The sequence below is a fragment of the Symphalangus syndactylus genome, chromosome 10, assembly GCF_028878055.3.
Source record: "Symphalangus syndactylus isolate Jambi chromosome 10, NHGRI_mSymSyn1-v2.1_pri, whole genome shotgun sequence".
Classification (NCBI taxonomy): Eukaryota; Metazoa; Chordata; class Mammalia; order Primates; family Hylobatidae; genus Symphalangus; species Symphalangus syndactylus.
The window spans coordinates 110,783,658-110,807,211 of record NC_072432.2 but is presented as its reverse complement, the minus strand read 5'-3'; the positions used below and the strand labels follow the sequence as shown (position 1 = coordinate 110,807,211).

The 23,554-nt window shown below is 35.7% G+C and overlaps 1 protein-coding gene across 36 annotated transcripts in view; it reads left to right on the top strand.

The window, feature by feature from the left end:
* The window catches only part of TBC1D5 (TBC1 domain family member 5), a 598,207-nt gene that overhangs the window by 231,507 nt on the left and 343,146 nt on the right, over positions 1-23,554 (top strand). For all 36 annotated transcript variants that reach the window (XM_063611375.1, XM_063611384.1, XM_055295545.2 and 33 more), the window contains one exon: positions 3,669-3,796. In XM_063611375.1, coding sequence (XP_063467445.1) covers positions 3,700-3,796 — 97 coding nt within the window. In that variant the 5' untranslated portion in view covers positions 3,669-3,699. Of the gene's footprint in view, positions 1-3,668; positions 3,797-23,554 lie in introns of those variants that run through there.

The following is a 23,554-nucleotide window of genomic DNA, read 5'->3' as shown; positions in this document are numbered from 1 at the left end:
CTAAATAAAATCCCTTAATTTTTTATAGTTTGATATTTGCAGGTAAAAATTTATTCATAAATATTTAAATAGACAAATTTATTAAAAACCTTTGATATTCTGCTTTGTAATCAATCATTTTCTCTTACTGGAATGTTTATGAAACACAAATTGGGAAATTAGTAGGAAAATGATTTCATATTTAAAAACAACATTATGCTATGATTTCATAAGGTAATCCCAATAGCAGTAACCAACAAACTTAAGTTGCTTTTTTAGATTCAAGAGAGCTAAAATAGCTCTTTATATTTAAAACAAAATGATAAAAAAAATGAAAGCAGCAACTTCTTAATCAGTTACTTTTGAATTAGGTTATTTAAATCCATAATTAAAAGAAAACTACGAACATTATCCACACGTTTTCTTCAACAGATTGCTTGAAAATAACTCATTATTACTAGTTAGCTGGTTTCCTTTATTTAATTATAAAAACATTTCAGTGGTTCATTTTCAATCTATAGGCATAATAAATCAGGATATAATGGATGCCTGATTATAAAAGAATGGTTGTAGACTGGGGTATTTGGTTGATTTTGTATTCCGGCTATTGGATATTACCATAGACTTGTTAAGTTCTAAAGAATTATAATTTAAGCTAAATTAACTAAATGACTTCTTGAACTTTCTCTAAGGAGTCAAAAAGACCTTAAGTATTTGTAGCACCTTAAATGAATGTATGAATATCATCGTGTGGTAGAGTATTTTCTTCTAACAACATAAAGATGAGAGTTTTAAAAATACTCCTTTTAAAAATAAACTTTGATGGCAACTTGCTTGTCACTTGTCTATTTTTTATATAGTTTAAAATACACAAGTCATTTATTTATTTATTTTAGGTATGTGAAACCTGTAACAGTGAAAGTGTACTGTAAAAATAAGAAATTCAGTTACTGAGATTATGAAAACATGGTTTAAGATACTAAAGAAAATTAAAGAATCCAGCAGTTAACTTGAAATAGACATTTTCAAATGTTTACTTGTATATTTTTGAGTATAACAAAATATATGGAGAATATAAATCTTACATTAAAATAGTTGCCCATGGGCCAAATAAAATTTTGAAGTGTTTAATCTGTTCTACCCAGTATTTTTCTTTTAATTTGAATTATTTGCTAACACAAATTAGCAGATTTCACATAAAATTTTGGATTTCTAGCTTGTCTCGAAAAAGCTGAAGCAGAGTAAAGGGTGTTCTAATTATTCATAGGCTGTATCTTTTTATACCCCCTTTTTTATACCTGGTCTTTTTTGTCGCACGGACTTATTTAGAGCCAAATTAATGTAGGAGAAAGAATGTGAGCTCTAGAACCAAACAGGATGGCTTCAATTTTGGCTTTAATACTTACTCCTTGTGTGATTCTAGACAAATTACTTACTCTCTCTGTTCCTCAGTTTCTCTGTGGTAAAATGAAAATAAAATTGACAAAGATAAATCAGTTGGGTTTTAAGGAGGATGAAATGAGTGTACATGAAACATTTAGACTAGTTTTTGGCATATATTCATTGTGCATAAATGTTAACTAAAAATAATAATACTTTTTGCCTGACCTCATTAGACATTTGAATTTGGTGACTGCTCCATAGTAGAGGACCTTGGTTCTGAATTTATTTGTTCAACAGAATTTATCAAACTGTAACCGATCATCTACATTTTGCTGTCCTCTACTAGATTATATTCTCCAGAGTTTCTTCTATATAGCAAGTGCTCAGTATATGCTTATTGATTGGCACACATAAGCAAATACTGACAACTGTCTAGATTTATGGATTTAAGATTTATGGCTTTAGATATTCTTACTGCATGTTAGCTACCAAAGTTCTTTGTTCTCCCTAATCCTCTGCTTATATTGTTTTAGCCGCAATTCCAGGGGGATAGGTTTTATTAACATCTGACTGTGATTGTGTGGATGTAGGGGGTTTTGGAGACTTCTGATAAAAATTAGAGCATGTATATGAGTATTTTACTAGGTGATGGTTTTAGAGAGAAAGTAAATAAGATAGAGGAGCATTTTGTTTTGGTAAAAGGTCATCAAGAATTTATGCATTCATGAGCACCTCTGGAGCTTTTCCTCCGTGGGTGAAGACCGTATCCTATAAAATTAGATGCTCATTTTGTTTGGACTTGCTTTTACCACTTCTTTTTTCTCTTATTATTTCCTCTTTTTCTTATGTCCTTGCTGCTCCTGAAATTTAAAAGATTATGTTACTTACATTATTTTGCATGAAAATCGGTGAACTTGGTTTATTTTTTGAAAGAGTTATGATTTGGGAAGATAAATTTGCATCTTAGGGAGATATAAAATTTACAAATAGTGTACGTTGGAAGTTGAAAATAATTTAAAACAAAATTTGTTCAATATGGAATAATGTATATAAGTGAGAATTGAGAGGGAAAACTTTCAAAATGACCAAAGGAAATGTAGGTAGTTATTTATAAAATCTTGCAAGTATGACACCAGAGGTGGATATTATACTGGAGATACAGATATATTTGAGCACGTAAAAAGTTACCTGTGTTACAAAAATGTCATACAACTGAAAGACAGATACACTTTGAGAAAAATATATGTATCATATAACCAAGGTTTAATACTCTTAATACTTAAAGCATGTTTAGAAATCATGAAGACAGTCATAACAATTAACTCCATTAACAAAAGACACTAAACAAATGTCAGAGAAACAGTATTTCAGTAGTTATCAAGCAAATACAATACAAAATTTGACTATCAGGTTGAGAGGAAACATCCATTGTTAATGAGAATCATGGGGAAATGAATTGTTCTGTTAGTTACAAACCTTTATAGAGTACAGTTTGCTGAAATCTTATTTTTTAATATATATTTTAATCCAACTATTGTACTTTAAGAATTTATCCTAAGGAAATAATCATGGATATGATACAGACATACTGCTAAAAGATATTTATTTTTGAGACTGTTTGTAGTATTGAACAACTGAAAACATGTTGTTTACTAAATAAGGAATTGGTTACATAAATTGTGCTGACTATATAATAGAATGTTAGGAATAATTAGAAATTATAGACACACAATTGTTTTTTTTTTTTTAAACTGGGGAGGAAAATACTGAATTTAAAGTATTCATAGATTACATAATCAGTATGTTTAGCATGTTATGGATCACATTAAAACCATATGTATTTTAAATGCCCAGAATAAAGACAGGAAGTACATGTGTAATACACTGAAATGTTAACACTGATATTTCTAGCTAATACTATCATGAATAATTTTAATTTGCTGTATTTTCTGTATTTTGAAAGTTTCTATTGTGAATGTTTATTATTTTGGCTGTAAAAAGGATGCTATAAATGTGAGAATATTGTCTTTAATTTAGAATCTAGCTTATCGAAAATAAATACGATTCAAAATTGAGATAAAGATTATAAATGACGCTCAGATTTTTGAGAAATTTTTGAAATGGAAATTTTGTCAAGTTTTTCCCTTGTTTGCATAAGCCTACCAATGTGAGGTAACACTCCCTGGAGCCTGGGAAAAACTTATTAATGTCTGTAATGCTCGTGTAATCATTTCAGTCTTATATTTATTCCCAGTCATAACAGAAAAAGAATTTATCATTTTTCTCTGTATTTTTTCACCTTCCAGGTACTTTTGGTGACACTGTCCAGTTCCCACGATGTATCATTCCTTATCTGAAACTAGACATCCTCTGCAGCCAGAAGAACAAGAAGTAGGCATTGACCCCTTGTCCAGTTACTCTAACAAGTCTGGAGGTGAGTTTTGTATGTGAATACTATTTGTAGGTAGGGCACTGGGAAACCTAGCAGAGGGCCCTCAGTTAGCTATGTCCACCTTATGTATGTGAACACATTTTGATGAAGCTGAGCAGGCCGGTGTTAAGTATGTTATTCTGGGTATGTACAGAGCACTCTTGACACTAATGAATACTTCAACAAGCCACAGTTATCCATAGAAGCATTAGCCAAATGTTTAACGCACTGTCGTTCTTTCAAAGAAAATAATAAACTGAACAATGACTTCAGCATAAGAATGTTGAAATGCGAAAGGGCCTTGGTCAAACATCTTTTAAAGAATCTTAAATTTTTGGCATTGATTTTGCAGGGATTTTTTTCCCCTTTCAGCAGATTGAGATTGTTCCAAGATAAAAGACTTGATTCATCCTCTTTTTTTTTTTAAAGTAATTGAAATTTGTGTTCTATTTTTAAAGATCTATACACTGAAATTATTAAATGGTAGACAGTTAAAATGTAGACTGTATTCAGGTTCTACTCTATAAAAATGTATCAAATGTTTATGTATCAGAACTCTACTATTTTCTCAGTATTTACTTAATGATGGTAATAACATAGTTTCTTAGACAGAAGCAATTGAGTTTGTGAGAATTCTTGAAGCCTTATCCTTAGTTTTTAAGCAGTTCACTAAATATTTGATAAAGTTAATTGACTCAGTGACTACTTGTAATTTTTCACTTGTGAAATGCAGGTATCAAGATTGTGAGATCTATTTTAAAACATAAATTAGTCAAAGTATACAGACAAACTGTTATAAAAAGGAAAATTAGTCAAAGTAAATCATGTGTGTTACATTCTTCAAACAAAATGATTTTTTCTGTTTATATTGATGCCAAGGTCTGCTTTTAACTCATGTTTTGAGAATTTAAAAAAAGAATTGACTCCCACCTACAGTGGCTATTTCTTTAGAACACAAACTTTATGCAGAATGTTTATGCTTTTTGTGCATCTTTAATACCTCCTACATAAAAATGCCATTGTTGTTTTTAATAAAAATAGGAGATAATTTGTCCAGCTTATTTTTGTGACGTAATTTTTAAATTTTTATATTTTTTTAAATAAGAACTCAAGACTTACGTTTAAGATTTTGATAATATGAAAATTAATAATGTTCATTTCAATTTCAGTATTTTAATATTTCAGTGCTAAGCATGACACCTTTTCTAGTGATATTTTCTCTTAAATGTAATACTCATAAGAAGCATTCATAGTTAAATAAATCAAATTATTTTGCAAATACTTCTGTAAGTGGGTGTTTTAAAAGTGAATGTCTTTGTGTTACAAGTGTATAAAATAGTTTCACCAAAATATTTCATACTATTTCTGATTACTATGGTTATTTGAGGACATAGTTTCTGTTGTTGTTGTTTGTTTGTTTGTTTGTTTTTGAGACGGAGTCTTGTTCTGTAGCCCAGGCTGGAGTGTAGTGGCACAATCTCAGCTCACTGCAAGCTGTGCCTCCCGGGTTCATGACATTCTCCTGCCTCAGCCTCCCAAGTAGCTGGGACTACAGGCGCCCGCCACTTCGCCTGGCTAATTTTTTTGTATTTTTAGTAGAGACGGGGTTGTTGTTTGTTTTTTAAGCGCATATTTTTATATGGTCTATTTCATTAAATACTGAGGGTTTTTTTTTTAACCTGGTTAAAATAACATTTTAAATTAATTTTATCCTTTATTGTTTACAGGAATGAGTAGTTACCTTTACTAAAAAGGCTTTTCGTTTATATCCTAGCCTAACATTTCTATGGCATACTAAGTTATTAGGACTGAATTGATGTTTAAAAGTGCCATTAATTCATTTACCCCAAATGTTCATTAACAATGTAAATGTATGCTGATGTTCTATGAGACAAGGAAGTGACTAATGACTCTTCCAACTAACAACACTTAAAATGAATAGAAACTTTAGATAGCTAATCTTGAAGTAATCAAGACCCTCATTCAGCTTGGCATCTCTGTATGCTCTAAAACAGCTGTCAACTGTTAAAAATATATACAAAACACACATACGCACACGCACATGCAGAAAGAAAGATATGTAAATATCTTGTTCTTCAAAGCCATAAAGGTTACTAACCATAGTGGGCTTTGTGCATTGTATAGGTAAATATTTTATATAAAGCATCTATTTCATCTTCTTTGATTTTCTTTTTACAGGAAAACGTGTTGCATTTTAATGAGGTTGTCATATTATTTGAAGAAAATCATCACCTTTCTATTATGTTTGCTTATTTTAATATATGTCTTCCCTGGGCTTTCTTCAAGTATTTTGAAGCTTTTTACACATTTCTGCCATAACCTTTAGGGAATTTGTTACTACTGGATGACTCATTTTCTAAGTATTTAAACACTGCACTTCAGTGGTTTGCCTGTGTAGAAGTCATGTGTAATTTTTAAAAACATTTCTTGTCATAGGTTCTATTAGTAAACAAGATAAGTCTTTAATTTCTCAAATCTGGATTTTAAAATTTATAAAGAAATAGTACTGTTGAATGATTCTGAGAATTCTGGAAAAGATTAGAAAAAACAGCCTGATAATAGGAATGGAGAGAAAAAACTACATATCATTGGCTTATTTTCATGGGTGGTTGAGAAAAGTAGGTGAGTGAAGAAAAAAGAACTATCTAGATATATATATATATATACGGATATATATATGCAAAGTCTTAGGAGATATTTTCCATGTGAATTAAACTTTTAACTGCTTTAATTATTTTTTCAAATAGAGAACAGCATAGAAAATATGACATTTTCTGTGTGCCCTATTCAGTTTAGTTTACATTAATTACCACATAAAATTCCAAGATCTATGATCAAAGTTTAATAACTGACAAGTTACTAGTAATTTAGTTAAAAACAAAAAAGCAAAAAATTTGTTAGACTATTTATGATTATTTGTTCTTAACCTTTAATGATCAATAAAATGAAGAAGTAATCACTTTATTTTTAATTTAAGATAACAATATCAAAATTCAGGTATACCAAACCTATTAATTAAATAGTATTGTTGGAATCACTCATTTTCACAAGCGTATAAGAGACTGGAATGTCATCAGTGATGAGAGAAACTTTTCTGTAGAGGATCCTTTGTTAGTCTGTTTTTACATCACTGTGAAGAAATACCTGAGGCTTGCAATTTATAAGGAAAATTGCTTTAATTGGCTTATGGTTCTGCAGGCTGCACAGGAAGCATGACACAGGTATCTGCTCCTGGTGAGGGCGTTAGGAAGCTTCCAATCATGGCAAAAGGCAAACGGGGAGGAGGTATTTCTCAGGAGTAAGAGAGATGGGGGGATGTCCCAGACTCTTAAGCAACTAGATCACAGGTGAACTGAGAACTCACTTGTCACCAAGGGGATGGTGCAAAACCATTCATGAAGGATCAGCCCCTGATCAATTCACCTCCCACCAGGACCTTTCTCCAACACTGGGAGTCACATTTCAACATGAGATTTGGAAGGGACATAAATCCAAACCATATCAGGTCTCTTTTGAGAATGGCATTTTGTTAAACATTACTAGTTTTTAGCTTAAATTTTGTATGTCACAGTATTCACCTTCTTACTTAATAGCTTTTATATATTTAAATAATTGCCTAACCTTTCTTTGCCTTTTAATATACTCTCTGTTTCAAAGCTTTCTTTCTATTGTCATTCATAAAATATTTGGCAACTTAAAAAAAATCCAAGATTTCAGAATCCTGCCAACTCCGTTTTGCTTCCTATAATTTTGTTTTTTTCCCAAGTAGTCCTTTCTTTCCATTACAGTGACATGTTTTAGAATTAGAAGGGTATGTCCTGGCTTTATTAATGAAGAAATTGGTAATTTAAAATAGTTGACTGATGTCGATATAATAAGATGATGCTGTCCTATCATGATTTTTAGTGTTGTTTTCCATATAGTGGAGATGGATTTAAATTTGATTAAAAGATAGGTTCGTTCTGCTGAAGATATCTAGATATCTGGCTAAAGTATAAAAATGGTGTCTGAAGTACTATAAACCCTACTCTGGGCTAACTAGCTGGAGTCATCTTAGAGATGAAAACGTCTTTTTACTTTCTTCCCTGGCTTACAACTCTTTAGTGACTTCCCATTATATTAACAATAAAATCCAGACTGTTGACTGTGATGTGCATGGCTGTCTTCTTGTCTGTCTGGTCTTGCTCAGATATGCTAAGCCAGTTCTAGACTCTGGGTCTTCACACATGCCATTTTTCTGACATTTTTGATTCATTCAGAGCACTCAACAATATATAATCCTTTATTAATTTGTTTCCTTGTTTATTTTTTGTCTCCTTGTCTCAAATGTGAGCTTTGTGAGGGCAGGAATTGTGTTGGAAATGTATGTATACCTAGTACCTGGCACATGGGCACTGCCCAGTAAATGATGAACGAGCAAACTGTGTTGTTTTATCAGTTTGAGTACCTCCACTTATGTTAATTAAGACTTGCTTAATGCCTCTTTCCTCCATCTGTCTTTCTCTTTCTTAAGTTGTAATATATGAACTCTGTTTTATTGTCCCTGATAATTCTAGCACTTGAATTTTTCTCCTTTTAGGGTTTCAAAAGTTAATATACTCTCCTGTTTTATCCTCTGTTCTCTTTGACCTCTCTTCCTTTGAAGTTTCTCCTAAAATTCACTTATTCCATGTTTTCTTTTCAATATGACCCATCTCAGAATTTGCATAAAACCAAATGGGCAGAGAGTTTTCTGGCAAATAAATGTCAAGTTATGATAATTAAGAATTATTGAGTTAATGCACAGCAGTAATCACTTGGCAAAGGGAAAGCTAAGGAAATAAATTATTATTTTTCTAAGAAATTTGTGGCCATAATTTGGGAGCATAGACTACATGTAGTATGCTTACATTTAATACACATGTTTAATGCACATAATTCTTAGTGAACATTTTATGTAGATAGTTTTCTTGATACCTGGTTTCTTAAACTTACTAATGTGGTATATAGCAAATATTGTTTCTTTTTTATATGAAATATGATAGAACCAGTAACTATCGGAGTAGCAGCTTTTCTTAAGTTTAAAACACTTTTAAAGTTTATTTTTTGTCATTCAGTAAATATTTGAGTGCGTTGCATGTACTAGGCATTGTTCTAAGTGCTGGAAATAAAACATTGAAAAAGATACCATGGTGTTTATGGTTAGTAGCCAGATTTGGGGGTGCCCAGCAGAGAAAAATAAATGATCAATAAAGACAGAGAATGGTAAGTGCTTTCCTAGAGGAATTAACAGTTGCACAGTGAGTATATTGGTAGAGAATCCAACTGTGGTAATGGTGGATCAAGGAAGGTGTGATGTCTATCTAAGCCACAACCTGAAGGATGAGTAGCTGTTAGCCAGATGATTGTAAAGAGTTTGTGCTATGAGCTTGCCCTCCGCTAAACATAAAGAATTTCAGTGTGACTAAACATTAGAGTTCAGAAGGAGAATGACTACAAATAAGACTGAAGACTAGGATGAAGCTCCCTTATATGAAGAACAGTGGGTATTTCAGTGAAAGAATCTTGTGGCCAGATTTGCATTTTACAAAGATTATTCTGGCTATAGTAGGGTGAATAAACCACAGTGTTGGGGGCAAGACTAGAAGCTGAACAATCATTTCGGAAGCCATCGAAATATTCTAGGTGAGATGATAGTGGCCTGTACTGGAAAGTATCAATGGAAATAGAGAGAAGTGGAAACATTTGAGAGTTATTTAGGAGGTAGAATTGATAGTACTTGATCTAGTACTTGACTAGATACGGGGAAATGGTAGGGGAGAGAAGTTTGCAGTGACATACAGTTTTCTGAGTTGACTACTTAGATCTGTGATAATGCCAGTATTGAGACAGAGAAATCTAGAGAAAGAATTTTGTGTGGTACAGATGGGATAGAGGGCTGCAGAGGACATGACATTGGATGTTCAGTTTCAGATGTGAGTTAGAAGTACCTTAGGGCATTCAAATGAAGACACCCTGATGATTTTGATGTATGGGTCTGAAACTCAGAATTGGGCTGGAAGATAAAGATTTGTCAGCTTAAGTATGGTAGCAAAAACAATGGCAATGATTATGATTACCTCATAATAGCATGTAGGCCAAGAAGAGGACTTAGGACCGATATCTAAGGAAAGTCATTTAAAGGCCTTGCAGCAGAAGAGTATCCTGCAGAGGAGACTTAAAAAAAGAGGCTGGAGAAGTAGAAGGAAAACCAGGATAGTGTGATGCCAAAGAAGCTAAGATGTCAAGAGGAGAGTGAGCAAAACTGCCAGAGATTACTAAAGTTAAGAAAATAGAAGTGTCCAGTGGACAAAGTCATTGTTGTGATAAGTACAGTGCTTTTTGTAATCTCAAGAATCCATACGCCAGCACTCTGTATATTTCATATAAATGAATTATGTGTTCTATACTAAACTGACATGAGGAATAGAAGAGAAAAGGTACAAAAGTATTAGGAAAAGTAAAAATCAGTGGAAGAAGAGTTCTGTGGTCTTGGAAGTATAGAGGAGAGGCAGTGTAGAGCAAAGACAAGAAGAGGGACCTTATTGTCTGTTGTAATCATAGAAGGGAAAAAGAAAAGGAGGTGTTTAGATGCAACAGGTTCATGGGTTTGATGGCAGAGTTTAATGAGATAGCACTGATGTTTTAATCTCTTGTTTGATAAGTTAGTGTGACGTTATTGCTGACAGTGAATAACAAGGCGAAGCATATGAAGATCTCTGGGGAGTAAAAAAGGCTAAAGTGGGTTGATAAGACATAACCTTGGAGACAAGTTGAAATGGGACATCATATTTATGGGTGATTCCAGCTTATAAGTGTATGTGATTATGTCCAGCAGATTTCAGCAGCTAGGATTAAGCCACAAAGAAGAACAGCCAGGGTTTTTGTCAGGGCTGTATAACAGGTAAACAGTAGTCAAGGAAGTTGATGGTTGAAGAATTCATTGATGGATTGAGAATATAAGGATATTTGCTATGACGGAAGGTGGTTTGCAGAAGGCAGGGTAGAAAATTTTAGAAGGGATGGAGTCAAGCGAGAAGGAAGAGTAGTGTGGTGATGGGAGTCCTGCAGGGAATGTGGGAGCAGTAGGGCCAAAATTTGCTTGATGTCTAAGACTAACAGGGATGGTGAGGGTGGCAGCAAACTTTTCACAGTGATTCCTAATAACCTAAAATGTTGTGTGTTTTATATTAAATGTACCTATCTAATATATATTCTAAATTCCAAAGAAAATAGTAACATGTCTTTTATCACATCTCTTAAAAATTCTTTTTTTTTTTTTTTGAGTTAGCCTACTTTATTTGACTTTTATGTTTACATTTGAAGTGGACTCCCCCCTCCCCCCGCCACCACCTATTCAACACCATTGGTTTTATTGACTAAATAATCTTCAGAAGACAAGACATCAGAGTTGGTGCTTTTGGTAGAAATTAAACCACAGCAGGTGTTCAAGACCAGTAATTCTTATGTGTTTGATAAATGCATTAATTTGGAGAAACATTGTGTGGTGGTAGCCAATAAAGCAGCTCAGTGCTCCATTATTTCTGTGTAATAATTTGGATCTATAATGATTTGGATAGGGCTTGGTTTGAAGTAACTAATAAAAAATTCACCCTAGATATCAAGGAAAATGGCAGTTTAGATGTTAGAGTGTAAGGTTGTCCAGGAAAATGGTGGCTTTATTCAAGACAGATTGTTAAATAAATAGGAGTGACCTGGGAGTTTTTGAATGCAGTAACAAGGATAAAAAAATGCATGGATTTTAAAAATGTCTCTTTAAAAACAGATTTTTCAAGTGGTATGACAGTAAGACAAAGTGACATCCGAGAGCAAAGAACATGCCAAGCCTAGTTCCTCTAAATTAAGCTGTTCAAAAAAAAGTTGGATATGAGAGACTTCAGTTTGAAAGACCATGAGTTAGAGATCTGTGAGTCATCCTCCAGAAATGCCAATTCAAAGTATGAGACAAATAAGAAATCAAAGGAAAGAAGAAGGAGAGAACTAAGGATTGATTTGTAGAAAGACCCCATGATTAGAACTTGGATACAGGAAGTATTTTAATAGTACTTACTGGAGGAATAATCAAAATAGGGGAAAGTCACAGTGCCAAAATTATAGAAGCCACAGATATGAGAGCTTCCAGAAGGTTCTTAGTGAGCAGTTTTTCAAGCATTGTGTAGGTTAAAGAGTATAAAAGGAGGAAATACATGATTTGGTGATTGGAAGACTATTGATTATCTATTGGGGGTTAAGTCATTTTCAAGAAACCACTAACTCATTTGAGTGGATGGAGGAACAGGAAGTGAACTCAAAATCTGATTCCAAATTCACATTAAAAAGGTAGTGATTAAATATCAATGATGAACATTTAGATGGCGAAGAATATTCTTACGCTTTAATGTTAGATTTGGGTGATCGTGTGTTTTTTGTATTTATGTTCTTACATTGTGTTGAGAACCTCACTGCTGGTAAAATCTAGATCCTTAAAATTTGAAAAAAAAAAAAAAAAAAGTCCTCTGGCCTTACTTCTGATTTTTTTTTCATTGAGTTGTCCATATCTTATTAATCAGATCTGCTTTTCAGTTTTATTCAAAATCTTCCATTGGTGTCGCAATTCTCTTTATTTGCTTGAGGGGAGATAGGCTACTTTACAGTTACTTTAGAGTTGGATTTATGTGAACAGTCATTGAACTACCTTACAAATACCTTGGTATTATTCATTTACCAGTGTCCTAGGAGCAATGAAACCTCACTGCTGACCAGACAGAGATGCAGTAGCCTTGCAATAGCCCTTATCCACTACCCCTTTAGGCAATTTGGTCTGCAAAAGGATATCCATATCTTAAGATACATTCTCCACCATCCTTTCTAGTATTCCTGGACCCCCAAGACATGGGAGGTTGTGTGGTGGTAGTTTTGGTTGATTGGTCTTGGCACAACTGGAGGAGACACTGGTGATTAAGAGTATTATCTTAAAACCTGAAATATGAAACAAACATTGAAGTAAAATGGTCTATAACAGAGCTTTTATCAAAAAATTATGTTGGTTGCTTTTTGTTGATTCATTAATGGGGCCAAAAAATACAGTAGAGTAAGGGTTTAGTTTTTGTTTTTTTTTTTGGAGACAGAGTTTCACTTTTTCACACGGGCAGTAGTACAATCGTAGCTCACTGCAGCCTTGACCTGGCAGGGTTTAGATGATCCTACCACCCCACCCTTTCAAGTAGCTGGGACTATAGGAATGCGTCACCACACCCGGCAAATTTTTGTATTTTTTTTGTAGAGATGGGGTCTCTCCATGTTGCCCAGGCCGGTCTCAAGTGATCCGCCCACGTGGGCCTCCCAAAGTGCTGAGATTACAGGTGTGAGCCACAATGCCCTACCTAGAATTTTTAAATAATGAAATAACCCAGCTTTCAGCCCGCATAGCTTAGGAAAGTATATCAGAGTTATCACTTGGCTTCTCACATGTTAAAGCTCCATTTTATTGATTTATGCATTAAAACAGATTTCTCCTTCATGGCTTCGTAGTGAAATGAATAACTAGGCCCTTACAAGTATAATTCTCCACCTCCCCAATGCTTCTGTTAACTCCTTTCATAGCATTAGCCATTTAAAAAAACTATCTACTGCACCTACTGGTCTTTAAGATTACAAGCTTGCTTTCTTTGCTATCACTCAATTAGAGGGAAGACTTGAATATCCAAGGGAGGATAAGAGGAATGCAAGAAAAAAATTAAACTTTACTATAGGAAATCACTCAAGGACTTCCTTAATCACTCTTTTATATCAGTGCCCTCCCCCGCCACCCCCCAACCAAAGTAGAAGTTCCCAAAGACCTATTTATCTCAAGTTCATGTCTTAAAATTATCCCCTTACTTTGCTATATAACAGTCACCAATATAATAAAACAGCCAGGAGTATTTTTTTAATATAGCTGATATATTGTGGTAAAATTCTCCTTACATGTACTTGAGTTTTTTTAAAAAATATTTTACTAACATTACATGTAGATATTTATAACTTTTCTTGTAGATCTAAGTTAGGCCCATTGTGTGTGTTTCTTTTTCGGAGGTTTAAAAAATTATTATGTAATTTTTTAAATTTAGTAATTTTTAGTAATCTACAGTCTTTTTGAATAGCAAGCACAGTAGTCAATTTAATGTGCAGAGTCTACATTACATTTGTAGATGTTCACATCTACTTTAGTGTATTGTAGCAGATTATAAATTGTATGTCTCATTTTTGGTAAAAAGAGATGTGTTATTGTGGTATTTTTATTACTTCAGTAATTGTCTGTCTTTGAGTTTTTAGTGTTTCCACCTAGGTGTTTCCACAATGATCTTTGACATTGTTCTGTTCTTAAAAGATGTCTCACCAAAAGCTTCGATAATACACTTTGCCCTATCAATATGTCATTAATTTAAGCTCAAATATTTTTTGTTCTTAACTTGGCATTCTATGAGAATTGAAAATAAATTAGTTCACCATTACTGTATACTTTGGCTGGAATGAGGGCTTCCTTGTTGATCAAATAGTTGTTTTGAAATTTGAAATCATTTTTTTTTTCATACAATACTAGTATTTTATTCTGGAGTTTGGGTAGCTCCTTGAATTTCCTAAGAAGGAATCTCATATGAAGTATATAGGAAAGCACAAGGGCAGGAATATTATGCTATCTTCAAGCTGGTTTTACATTTTAGGAAAGTTTGAGTGTTTTAAATGGAAGAAATTAAGAAAATCATAAATCATAAAAATTATATTATGAAAGTTATTTATTTTAAGTGGACATTTTCTTTTACATCTCCAGTATTTAGAATATAATTTACTTGCTTCCTTGGAAAAGATCTGATATTCTACCACTTGATAATTTTTGTATTCCTACAAATTACAGTGACTATTTTTGTTTTTCCTGAACTTAAAAATATCTTTAATTTTAGTCAAGGAAAAAAAATCTCAACTAGCTTTGATTTATCTACAAATAAATAATGAGAATTTACCTTTACTCACTCAAGTCAGAGATGAGGCAATGTGTGAGCCAAATAATCTTTTATATCATGGCAATATGTGTACTTAAATAATTCTCCTACTTTCCTTCTCCTATTCTTTCTTCTTCCAAATGTAGAAAAACTTTAATAACAATTGACTTCTTAGCACTGGTATTTAGTGAAAATTTGAATGGAATAGGACTGATTTTAGCCAAGCGTAGAACACTACATCAATTTTTATCCTTAATTAGACTTGTGAATAGATTTGTTTTATTGAAGGGATTGATTTTTAATCAGAAATGTTGACATGCTGATTATGAAAATTCAGTAATAATAACTGAATCATAGAGGCACATATATTTTATCATACAGAGTGAGGGCTGCCATCCAAAGACCTGATGTTCATTCATTTATACAAACATATGTGTTGATCATCCAGTATCTGGGAATAAAATATTGAACAAGTAGACCACTTGCTTTCTCTTATGGAATTCATATTTTAGCATGAGATGGACAAACAAATTGAGAAGTAAGTACAGAAATAAGAAAATCAGAGAAAAAATACCATGCAAAGAATTAAAATAGGGTGATACTACAGTGAGTGACAAGGTGAGTACTTTAGATTGTCAGAGAAGATCTCTCTGAGAAGGTGGTATTTCGGCTAAATGTTAATGACAAGAAGGAGCCAGATATGCAGATATACAAGGATGGTGTGTGTGTGTGACACAGAGAGAGAGAGGCATCTGTCTAAACAGAGCTCATAAAAGCAGTACTGTATGAATAGGCTTGTCATATATAGGGAACTGAAGAAGATCACTGTGGCTGGGCTACCACGGGTGACAGGGGAATGACACAGGATGGGACTAGTAGGCAGGGGCCAGGTAGAAGGTTTTTGTAAACCAGGCTGAAGAGTGCAGATTATATTCTAAAGACTCAGAATTATGTAATAGCCTGTGTTGTTATCTCTGTTGAACTCCCAAGTTTCTTCTCAAGGATAGGAATGATAGCTATTTTAAAATATATTTCCTTTTGACTTGGTGGTAGGCATTTAACAAGTAATGCCTGATTTACTGAGAGTTGTAGTATTTTTAACATTTTTTTCACGTTGCAGTCCTCCACACCAGTTGGTTTGTTTTCCCATTCTCAACATTTTAACAATTTAATGGTGAAGTAATTTCAGCTTAATCTGAGATAACAGGATGCCCTAAATTTTTCTATTTCTCTAAAGCTCAGTTCTTTCTATATGGTCCATTTTATGCCATTCTACCAGTATATACTAATAGTATATACAGCCTATTGAAACCTTTTCTGTTGACCCATTTGTGTGTGTGTGTGTGTGTTTGTGTGTGTGCATGTATGCATGTATGTATGTGCATGTACGAGCTTTATTTGTGTGCAGAGCATGTAATCATTATTTTCCCTTGCTGATGTAATGGAGAATTTGTTCCTCTAGGACATATTAGAACAATGTGTTTAATGCTCTTCAATTTAATTTGCTGGTATCACAATTAATACAATTAGGGTCACTTGGAATGAAACTATTAACAAATTGAGTAATTTACTTTAACAATGTCAATGTGTTCTCACAATTACATTTGCTTTAATTAGTGTACAAGCTATTATTTAATAGCATACTTCACATAGAAAAATGTAATAATGCATTCCCGGCTCCTTAAAAAAGAAAGAAGGAAGCTTAATGGACTGAGGGATTTTGTGGTAGTGCTGTCAGCTGTAAAGTGATGGAGGAGAAAGTAGAAAGTCAGAAAGCAAAGTTTGCAAGAATGTAACTAAAACATTCTTGGTACTTACCAGTACATGGAAAGGTAAGCACTATTGCCTGAATAGTATTGAGAACTTTTAATGGTAGTTAAGAAGGGGAACATACATCCTGGAAATTTTTAATAGAGCTTAGTTGTAATACTGCAATAATAATTCAATTTCTGAACACCATAAAGTACGTCATTCCTAACTTATCACCCTTATGGAGAGAAACATAATGGTGCAGAATTTCAAAAAGGTGGGAAACAACAAGTTATAATTCTCAAATGGGCTTTTGTTTTATATTCTAATGTAGGTATTTCTGACCTAAGAATTTACTAATAGCCTTTGAAAAGGCTCTGCAGAAGGAGATGGTGAGCAAGCTTCTCCACTCCTGTGGTTACTTCTTCTATCTGGCCCACTCTGTTGAGGTCAGAAGACCCAAGGAAGAATAAATTGTTATATTTCTATTTCTTTATATGTAGAGTAAGCAGAAGGTGATGAGCTGTCAACCAAGTCATAATTAATAAGATCTGCTGTTCTCTGTAAACAGAAAAGCAAGATTTGCTATCATGTTATCAAGTGGCAACTTAATATGAAAAGGAGATAAAAGCAATCCAGAGAATTCAGTACTCTAATTTAAAAAATTAGCTTGATAATCTATTTGCCTAATTGGATTGATTTAAGTTTCTGTTACTTTCATCTTTTTTCCTTTTTAGTTCTTTGGTTAATGACAAAAGTTCATAAAATACAAATAAAAAAAGAAGCAGGAGGAATTTTAATTAGGCAATAAATATTTAAGTATAAAATGCAGGAAGCTGCAGAGTGGGGCCAAGATGGCTGATTAGAAGCAGCTTCCATCTGTGGCTCCTATGGAGAAGAACAAAAGTGGCAGGTAAATCCTGAATCTTCAACTGAGGTATCCAGGTTCTCTCACTGGGACTGACTAGGCGGTTGGCATGACCCACGGAGAGTGAGGAAAAGCATAGTGGAGCAAGGGGCCACCCGGGAGCCGCACGGGGCAAGGGGAGCTCCCATCCCCAGCCAGGGGAGGCAGTGAGTAATTGTACTACCCTGCCTGGGAAATCGTGTGTTTTTCATGGATCTGTGCAACCCAGGGGTCGGGGTATCTCCTCATGAGCCCATGCCACCAGAGTCTTGGGTCCCAAGCACAGGGCTGTGCAGACTCTTGGTGGCTGCTTGGGTTGCAGCCAGCTGGCAGCAGGCTGGAGACTGCCTAAGACTGCCTAAGAGTTCCTGGGGGAGGGGCAGCTTGCCATCACTGCAGCTCCAGTCAGCGGTTTTCCCCTGATGGTGCCAGGGAGACTGGGTTTGGACCGGGAGGAATTCCTCACAGCACAGCACAGCACAGCAGCTGTAGATCATGGCCAGACTGCTTCCCCTGTGGAGCCATCCTGTGGGAATTTCAGCAACTCCAGCCAGGGGCTTACAGACAGAACTCTGATCTGCCTGTGATGGAGCCCCTGGCGGGAGGGGCAGCTGTGGTCTCTGCAGATCAGCAGACTTAGTATTTCCTGCCTGCTGGCTCTAAGGAGTCTGAGCAGTCCAGACGAGGAGGATTCCCCCCAGCACAGTGCACCCACTCCACCAAGGGGCAGCCAGAGTGTTTCTTTAAGCAAGTTCCTGATTCCGTGCCTCCTGACTGGGTGACACCTTCCAACGGGAGTCACCAGACACTGTATACAGGAATGTTTCAGCTGGCATCAGGTCAGTGTGCCTCTGGGACGGAGCTTCCAGAGGAAGGAGCAGCCCAGCTTTGCTGTTCTGCAGTCTCCACTGGTGATGCCTACAGGTGCCAGGTTGGGGGGTGACCCAGGCGAATAGGGTCTCAAGTGGACCCCAAGCAAACCGTAGCAGCCACTATGGAATAAGGGCCTGACTGTTAAAACAAACAGAAAGCATCAACGACAACATCAACAAAAAACCTCATCCAAAGATCAACAGCCTCAAAGATTGAAGGTAGGTAAACCCACAAAGATGAGAAAAAATAAGTGCAAAAATGCTGAAAACTCAAAAAGTCAGAGTGCCTCTTTTCCAAGTGATTGTAGCATCTCTGCAGCAAGGACACAGAACTGGGTTGAGGCTGAGATGGATGAACTGACAGAAATAGGCTTCAGAAGATGGGTAACAGTGAACTTTGCTGAGTCAAAGGAGTATGTTCTAACCCAATGCAAAGAAGCTAGGAACTATGATAAAATATTACAGGAGTTGTTAACCAAAATAACCAGTTTAGAGAGGGACATAAATGACCTGATGGAGCTGAAAAATGCAGCACGAGAACTTTGGGAAGCATACATAAGTGTCAGTAGCCATATCCACCAAGCGGAAGAAAGGATATCAGACTTTGAAGACTGGCTTGCTGAAAGAAGGCATGCAGACAAGATTAGAGAAAAAAGAATGATAAGGAATGAACAAAACCTCTGAGAACTATGGGATTATGTAAAAAGACTAAATCTGCAACTGACTGGGGTACCTGAAAGAGATGGAGAGAATGGTACCTAGTTGGTAAACATACTTCAGGATATCATCCAGGAGAACTTCCCCAACCTAGCAAGACACGCCAACATTCAAATTCAGGAAATAGAAGATATTTCATGAGAAGATCAACCCCAAGACATAATCATCAGATTCTCCAAGGTCAAAATGAAGGAAAAAGTGTTAAGGGCAGCCAGAGAGAAAGGCCAGGTCGCCTACAAAGGGAAACCCATCAGACTAAGAGAGGATTTCTCAGTGGAAATCCTATAAGCCGGAAGAGATTGGAGGCCAATATTCAACATTCTTAAAAAAAAAAAGAATTTCCAACCCACAATTTCACATCTGGCCAAACTAAGCTTCATAAGCAAAGGAGAAATTAAATCCTTTTCGGACAAGCAAATACTGAGGGAATTCATCACCACTAGGCTTGCCTTGCAAGATCTCCTGAAGGAAGCACTAAATATGGAAAGGAAAAACTACTACAAAAACACACTGAAGCACACAGACCAATGACACTATGAAGCAAATACATCAAGTCTGCAAAATAACCGGCAAGCATCATGATGACAGGATCAAATTCACACATAACAGTATTAACCTTAAATGTAAATGGGCTAAATGCCCAATTAAAAGACACAAAATGGCAAGCTGAATAAAGAGTCAAGACCCATCGGTGCTTCTGAATGATTCTTGAGTAAATAATGCAATTCAGAAATCAAGAAGTTCTTTGAAACTAATGAGAAAAGAGACAATGTACCAGAATCTTTGGGATGCAGCCGAAGCAGTGTTAAGATGGAAATTTATGGCCGAGTATGGTGGCTCATGCTTGTAATCCAAGCACTTTGGGAGGCCGAAGTGGGCAGATCACTTGACGTCAGGAGATCAAGACCAGCCTGGCCAAAATGGTAAAACCCTGTCTCTACTAAAAAAGACAAAAATTAACCAGACCTGGTGGCACATGCCTGTAGTCCCAGGTGCTCACTAGGCTGAGGCAGGAGATTCACTTGAATCCTGGACATGGAGGTTGCAGTGAGCCAAGGTTGTGCCACTGCACTCCAGCCTGGGTGACAGAGGAGACTCTGTCTCCAAAAAAATAGTTGGAAATGTATAGCACTAATGCCCTTAACAAAAAGCTAGGGAGATCTTAGATCAACATCCTAACATCGCAACTAAAAGAACTAGAGAACCAATAGCAGACAAACCCAAAGCTACCAGAATCCAAGAAATAACCAAGATCAGAGTGGGACTGAAGGAGATAGAGACACGAAAAACCCTTCAAAAAAAATCAGTGAATCCAGGAGCTGGTTTTTTGAAAAAATTAATAAAATAGATAGACTGCCAGCTAGACTAATAGAGAAGAAAACAGAGAAGAATCAAACAGAGACAATAAAAAATGATAAAGGGTATATGACTACTGACCCGACAGAAATACAACCATCAGAGAATACTATGAACAACTCTATGCAAATAAACCAGAAAATCTAGAAGAAATGGAGAAATTCCTGTACACATACACCCTCCCATGACTGAACCAGGAAGAAGTGGAATCCCTTAATAAACCCATAATGAGTTCAGCAATTGAGGCAGTAGTAAATAGGCTTCCAATCAAAAAAAGCCCATGACTAGGTGGATTTCCAGCCAAATTCTATCAGAGGTGCAGAAAGAAGCTGGTACCATTTCTTCTGAAACTAATCCAAACAGTTGAAAAGGAGGGACTGCTCCCTAACTCATTTTATGAAGCCAACATCATCCTGATACTGAAACCTGGCAGAGATACAACAAAAACAGTAAACTTAAGGCAACATCCCTGATGAACATCAATGCAGAAATCTTCAGTAAAATACTGGCAAACTGCCAGCACATCAAAAAGTTTGTCCACCATTATCAAGTCATCCCCGGGATGCAAGGCTGGTTCAGCATATGCAAGTCAATAAATGTAATCCATCACATAAACAGAACTAAAGACAAAACCACATGATTATCTCAATAGATGCAGAAAAGGCCTTCAATAAAATTGAACATCCCTTCATGTTAAAAACTCTCAATAAACTAGACATTGAAGGAACATACTTCAAAATAATAAGAGCCATTTATGACACACCCACTGCCAATATCATACTGAATGGGCAAAAGCTGGAAACATTCCCTTTGAAAACCGGCACAACATAAGAACCCCCTCTCTCACCACTCCTATTTAATGTAGTATTGAAAGTTCTGGCCAGAGCAGTCAGGCAACAGAAAGAAATAATGCATATTCAAATAGGAAGAGAGGAAGTCAGACTGTCTTTGTATGCAGAGATACATGATCCTATATCTAAAAAACCCCATCATCTCAGCCCAAAAGCTTTTCAAGCTGATAACTGACTTCAGCAAAGTCTCAGGGTACAAAACCAGTGTGCAAAAATTACAAACATTTTTATATACTAACAGCTGACAAGCAGAGAGCCAAATCATGAATGAACTCCCATTCACAATTGCTAACAAGATAATAAAATATCTAGTAATAAAACTAACAAGGGAAGTGAAGGACCTCTTCAAGGAGAACTACAAACCACTGCTCAAGGAAATCAGAGAGGACACAAATAAATGGAAAAACATTTTATGCTCATGGATAGGAAGAAACAATACTGTGAAAATGGCCATACTGCTGAAAGTAATTTATAGATCTAATGTTATTACCATTAAATTACCATTGACATTCTTCACAATATTACAAAAAACTTTTAAAATTCATTTGGAACCAAAAAGCCCAAATATCCAAGACAATCCTAAGCAAAAAGAACAATGCTAGAGGCATCACACTACCTGACTTCAAACTATACTACAAAGCTACAGTAACCAAAACAGCATGGTACTGGTACATAACCAGATACATAGACCAATGGAACAGAATAGAGAACTCAGATATCAGACTGCACAACTACAAACGTTATTTTTGAAAAAAACAAGCAAGGGGAAAGGATTCCCTATTTAATAAATGGTGCTGGGAGAACTGGCTAGCCATTTGCAGAAAATTGAAACTAGACCCCTTCCTCACACCTTATACAAAAATTAACTCAAGGTGGATTAAAGACTTAAACTATGGTCCGGGTGCGGTGGCTCACGCTTGTAATCCCAGCACTTTGGGAGGCCGAGGCGGGCGGATCACGAGGTCAGGAGATCGAGACCACGGTAAAACCCCGTCTCTACTAAAAATGCAAAAAATTAGCCAGGTGTGGTGGCGGGCACCTGTAGTCCCAGCTGCTCGGAGAGGCTGAGGCAGGAGAATGGCATGAACCTGGGAGGCGGAGCTTGCAGTGAGCCGAGATCGCACCACTGCCCTCCAGCCTGAGTGACAGAGTGAGACTCCATCTCAAAAAAAAAAAAAAAAAAAAAAGACTTAAAACTATGAAAACTCTGGAAGAAAATCTAGCTAATAGCATTCAGAACATAGGCATGGGCAAAGATTTTATGATGAAATCCCCAAAAACAATTGCAACAAAAGCAAAAATTGACAAATCGGATCTAATTAAAATAAAGAGCTTCTGCACAGTACAAGAAACTATCATCAGCGCAGCCTACAGTATGGGAGAAAATTTTTGCAATATCTCCATCTGACAAAGGTCTAAAATCTGGAGTCTATAAGGAACTTACACAAATTTACAAGAAAAAAACAACCCCACTAAACAGTGGGGAAAGGACATGAACAGACACTTCTCAATAGAAGACATACATGTGGCCAAAAACGCATATGAAAAAAACTCAACATCACTGATCATTAGACAAATGCAAATCAAAACCACAGTGAGATACCATCTCATGCCAGTAAGAATGGTGATTATTAAGAAGCCAAGAAACAACAGATGCTGATGAGGCTGTGGAGAAATAGGAATGGTTTTACACTATTGGTGGGAACGTAAATTCCACCATTGTGGAAGACAGTGTCCTCAAAGACCTAAAGGCAGAAATACCATTTGATCCAGCAATCCCATTAGTGGGTATATACCTCAAGGAATGTAAATCATTCTGTTACAAAGATACATGCACACATATGTTCATTGCAGTACTATTCACAATAGCAAAGAAGTGGAATATACCCAGATGCCCATTAGTGATAGACTTGATAAAGAAAATGTGGTACATATTCACCATGGAATACTGTGTAGCCATAAAAAGGGAACACCATCATGTCCTTTGCAGTAACATAGATGGAACATACTTGAACCCCGGACACGGCGGTTGTGGTGAGCCATTATCCTCAGCAAACTAATACAGGAACAGAAAACCAAACAGCAGATGTTCTTATCAGTGGGAGTTGAACAATGAGAACACATGGACACAGGGAGGGGAATGACAAACACTTGCGGAGGCTTGGGGGTAGTGAGAGCAAAACAAAAATGCAAGAAAATTGAAGAATATACAGATTTCAAAGAAAGAAGTTCATAGAAGTGTATTTAGTTCTTCAACACCTCTAAGTGTTTATGCCAACAATCCCTCACTG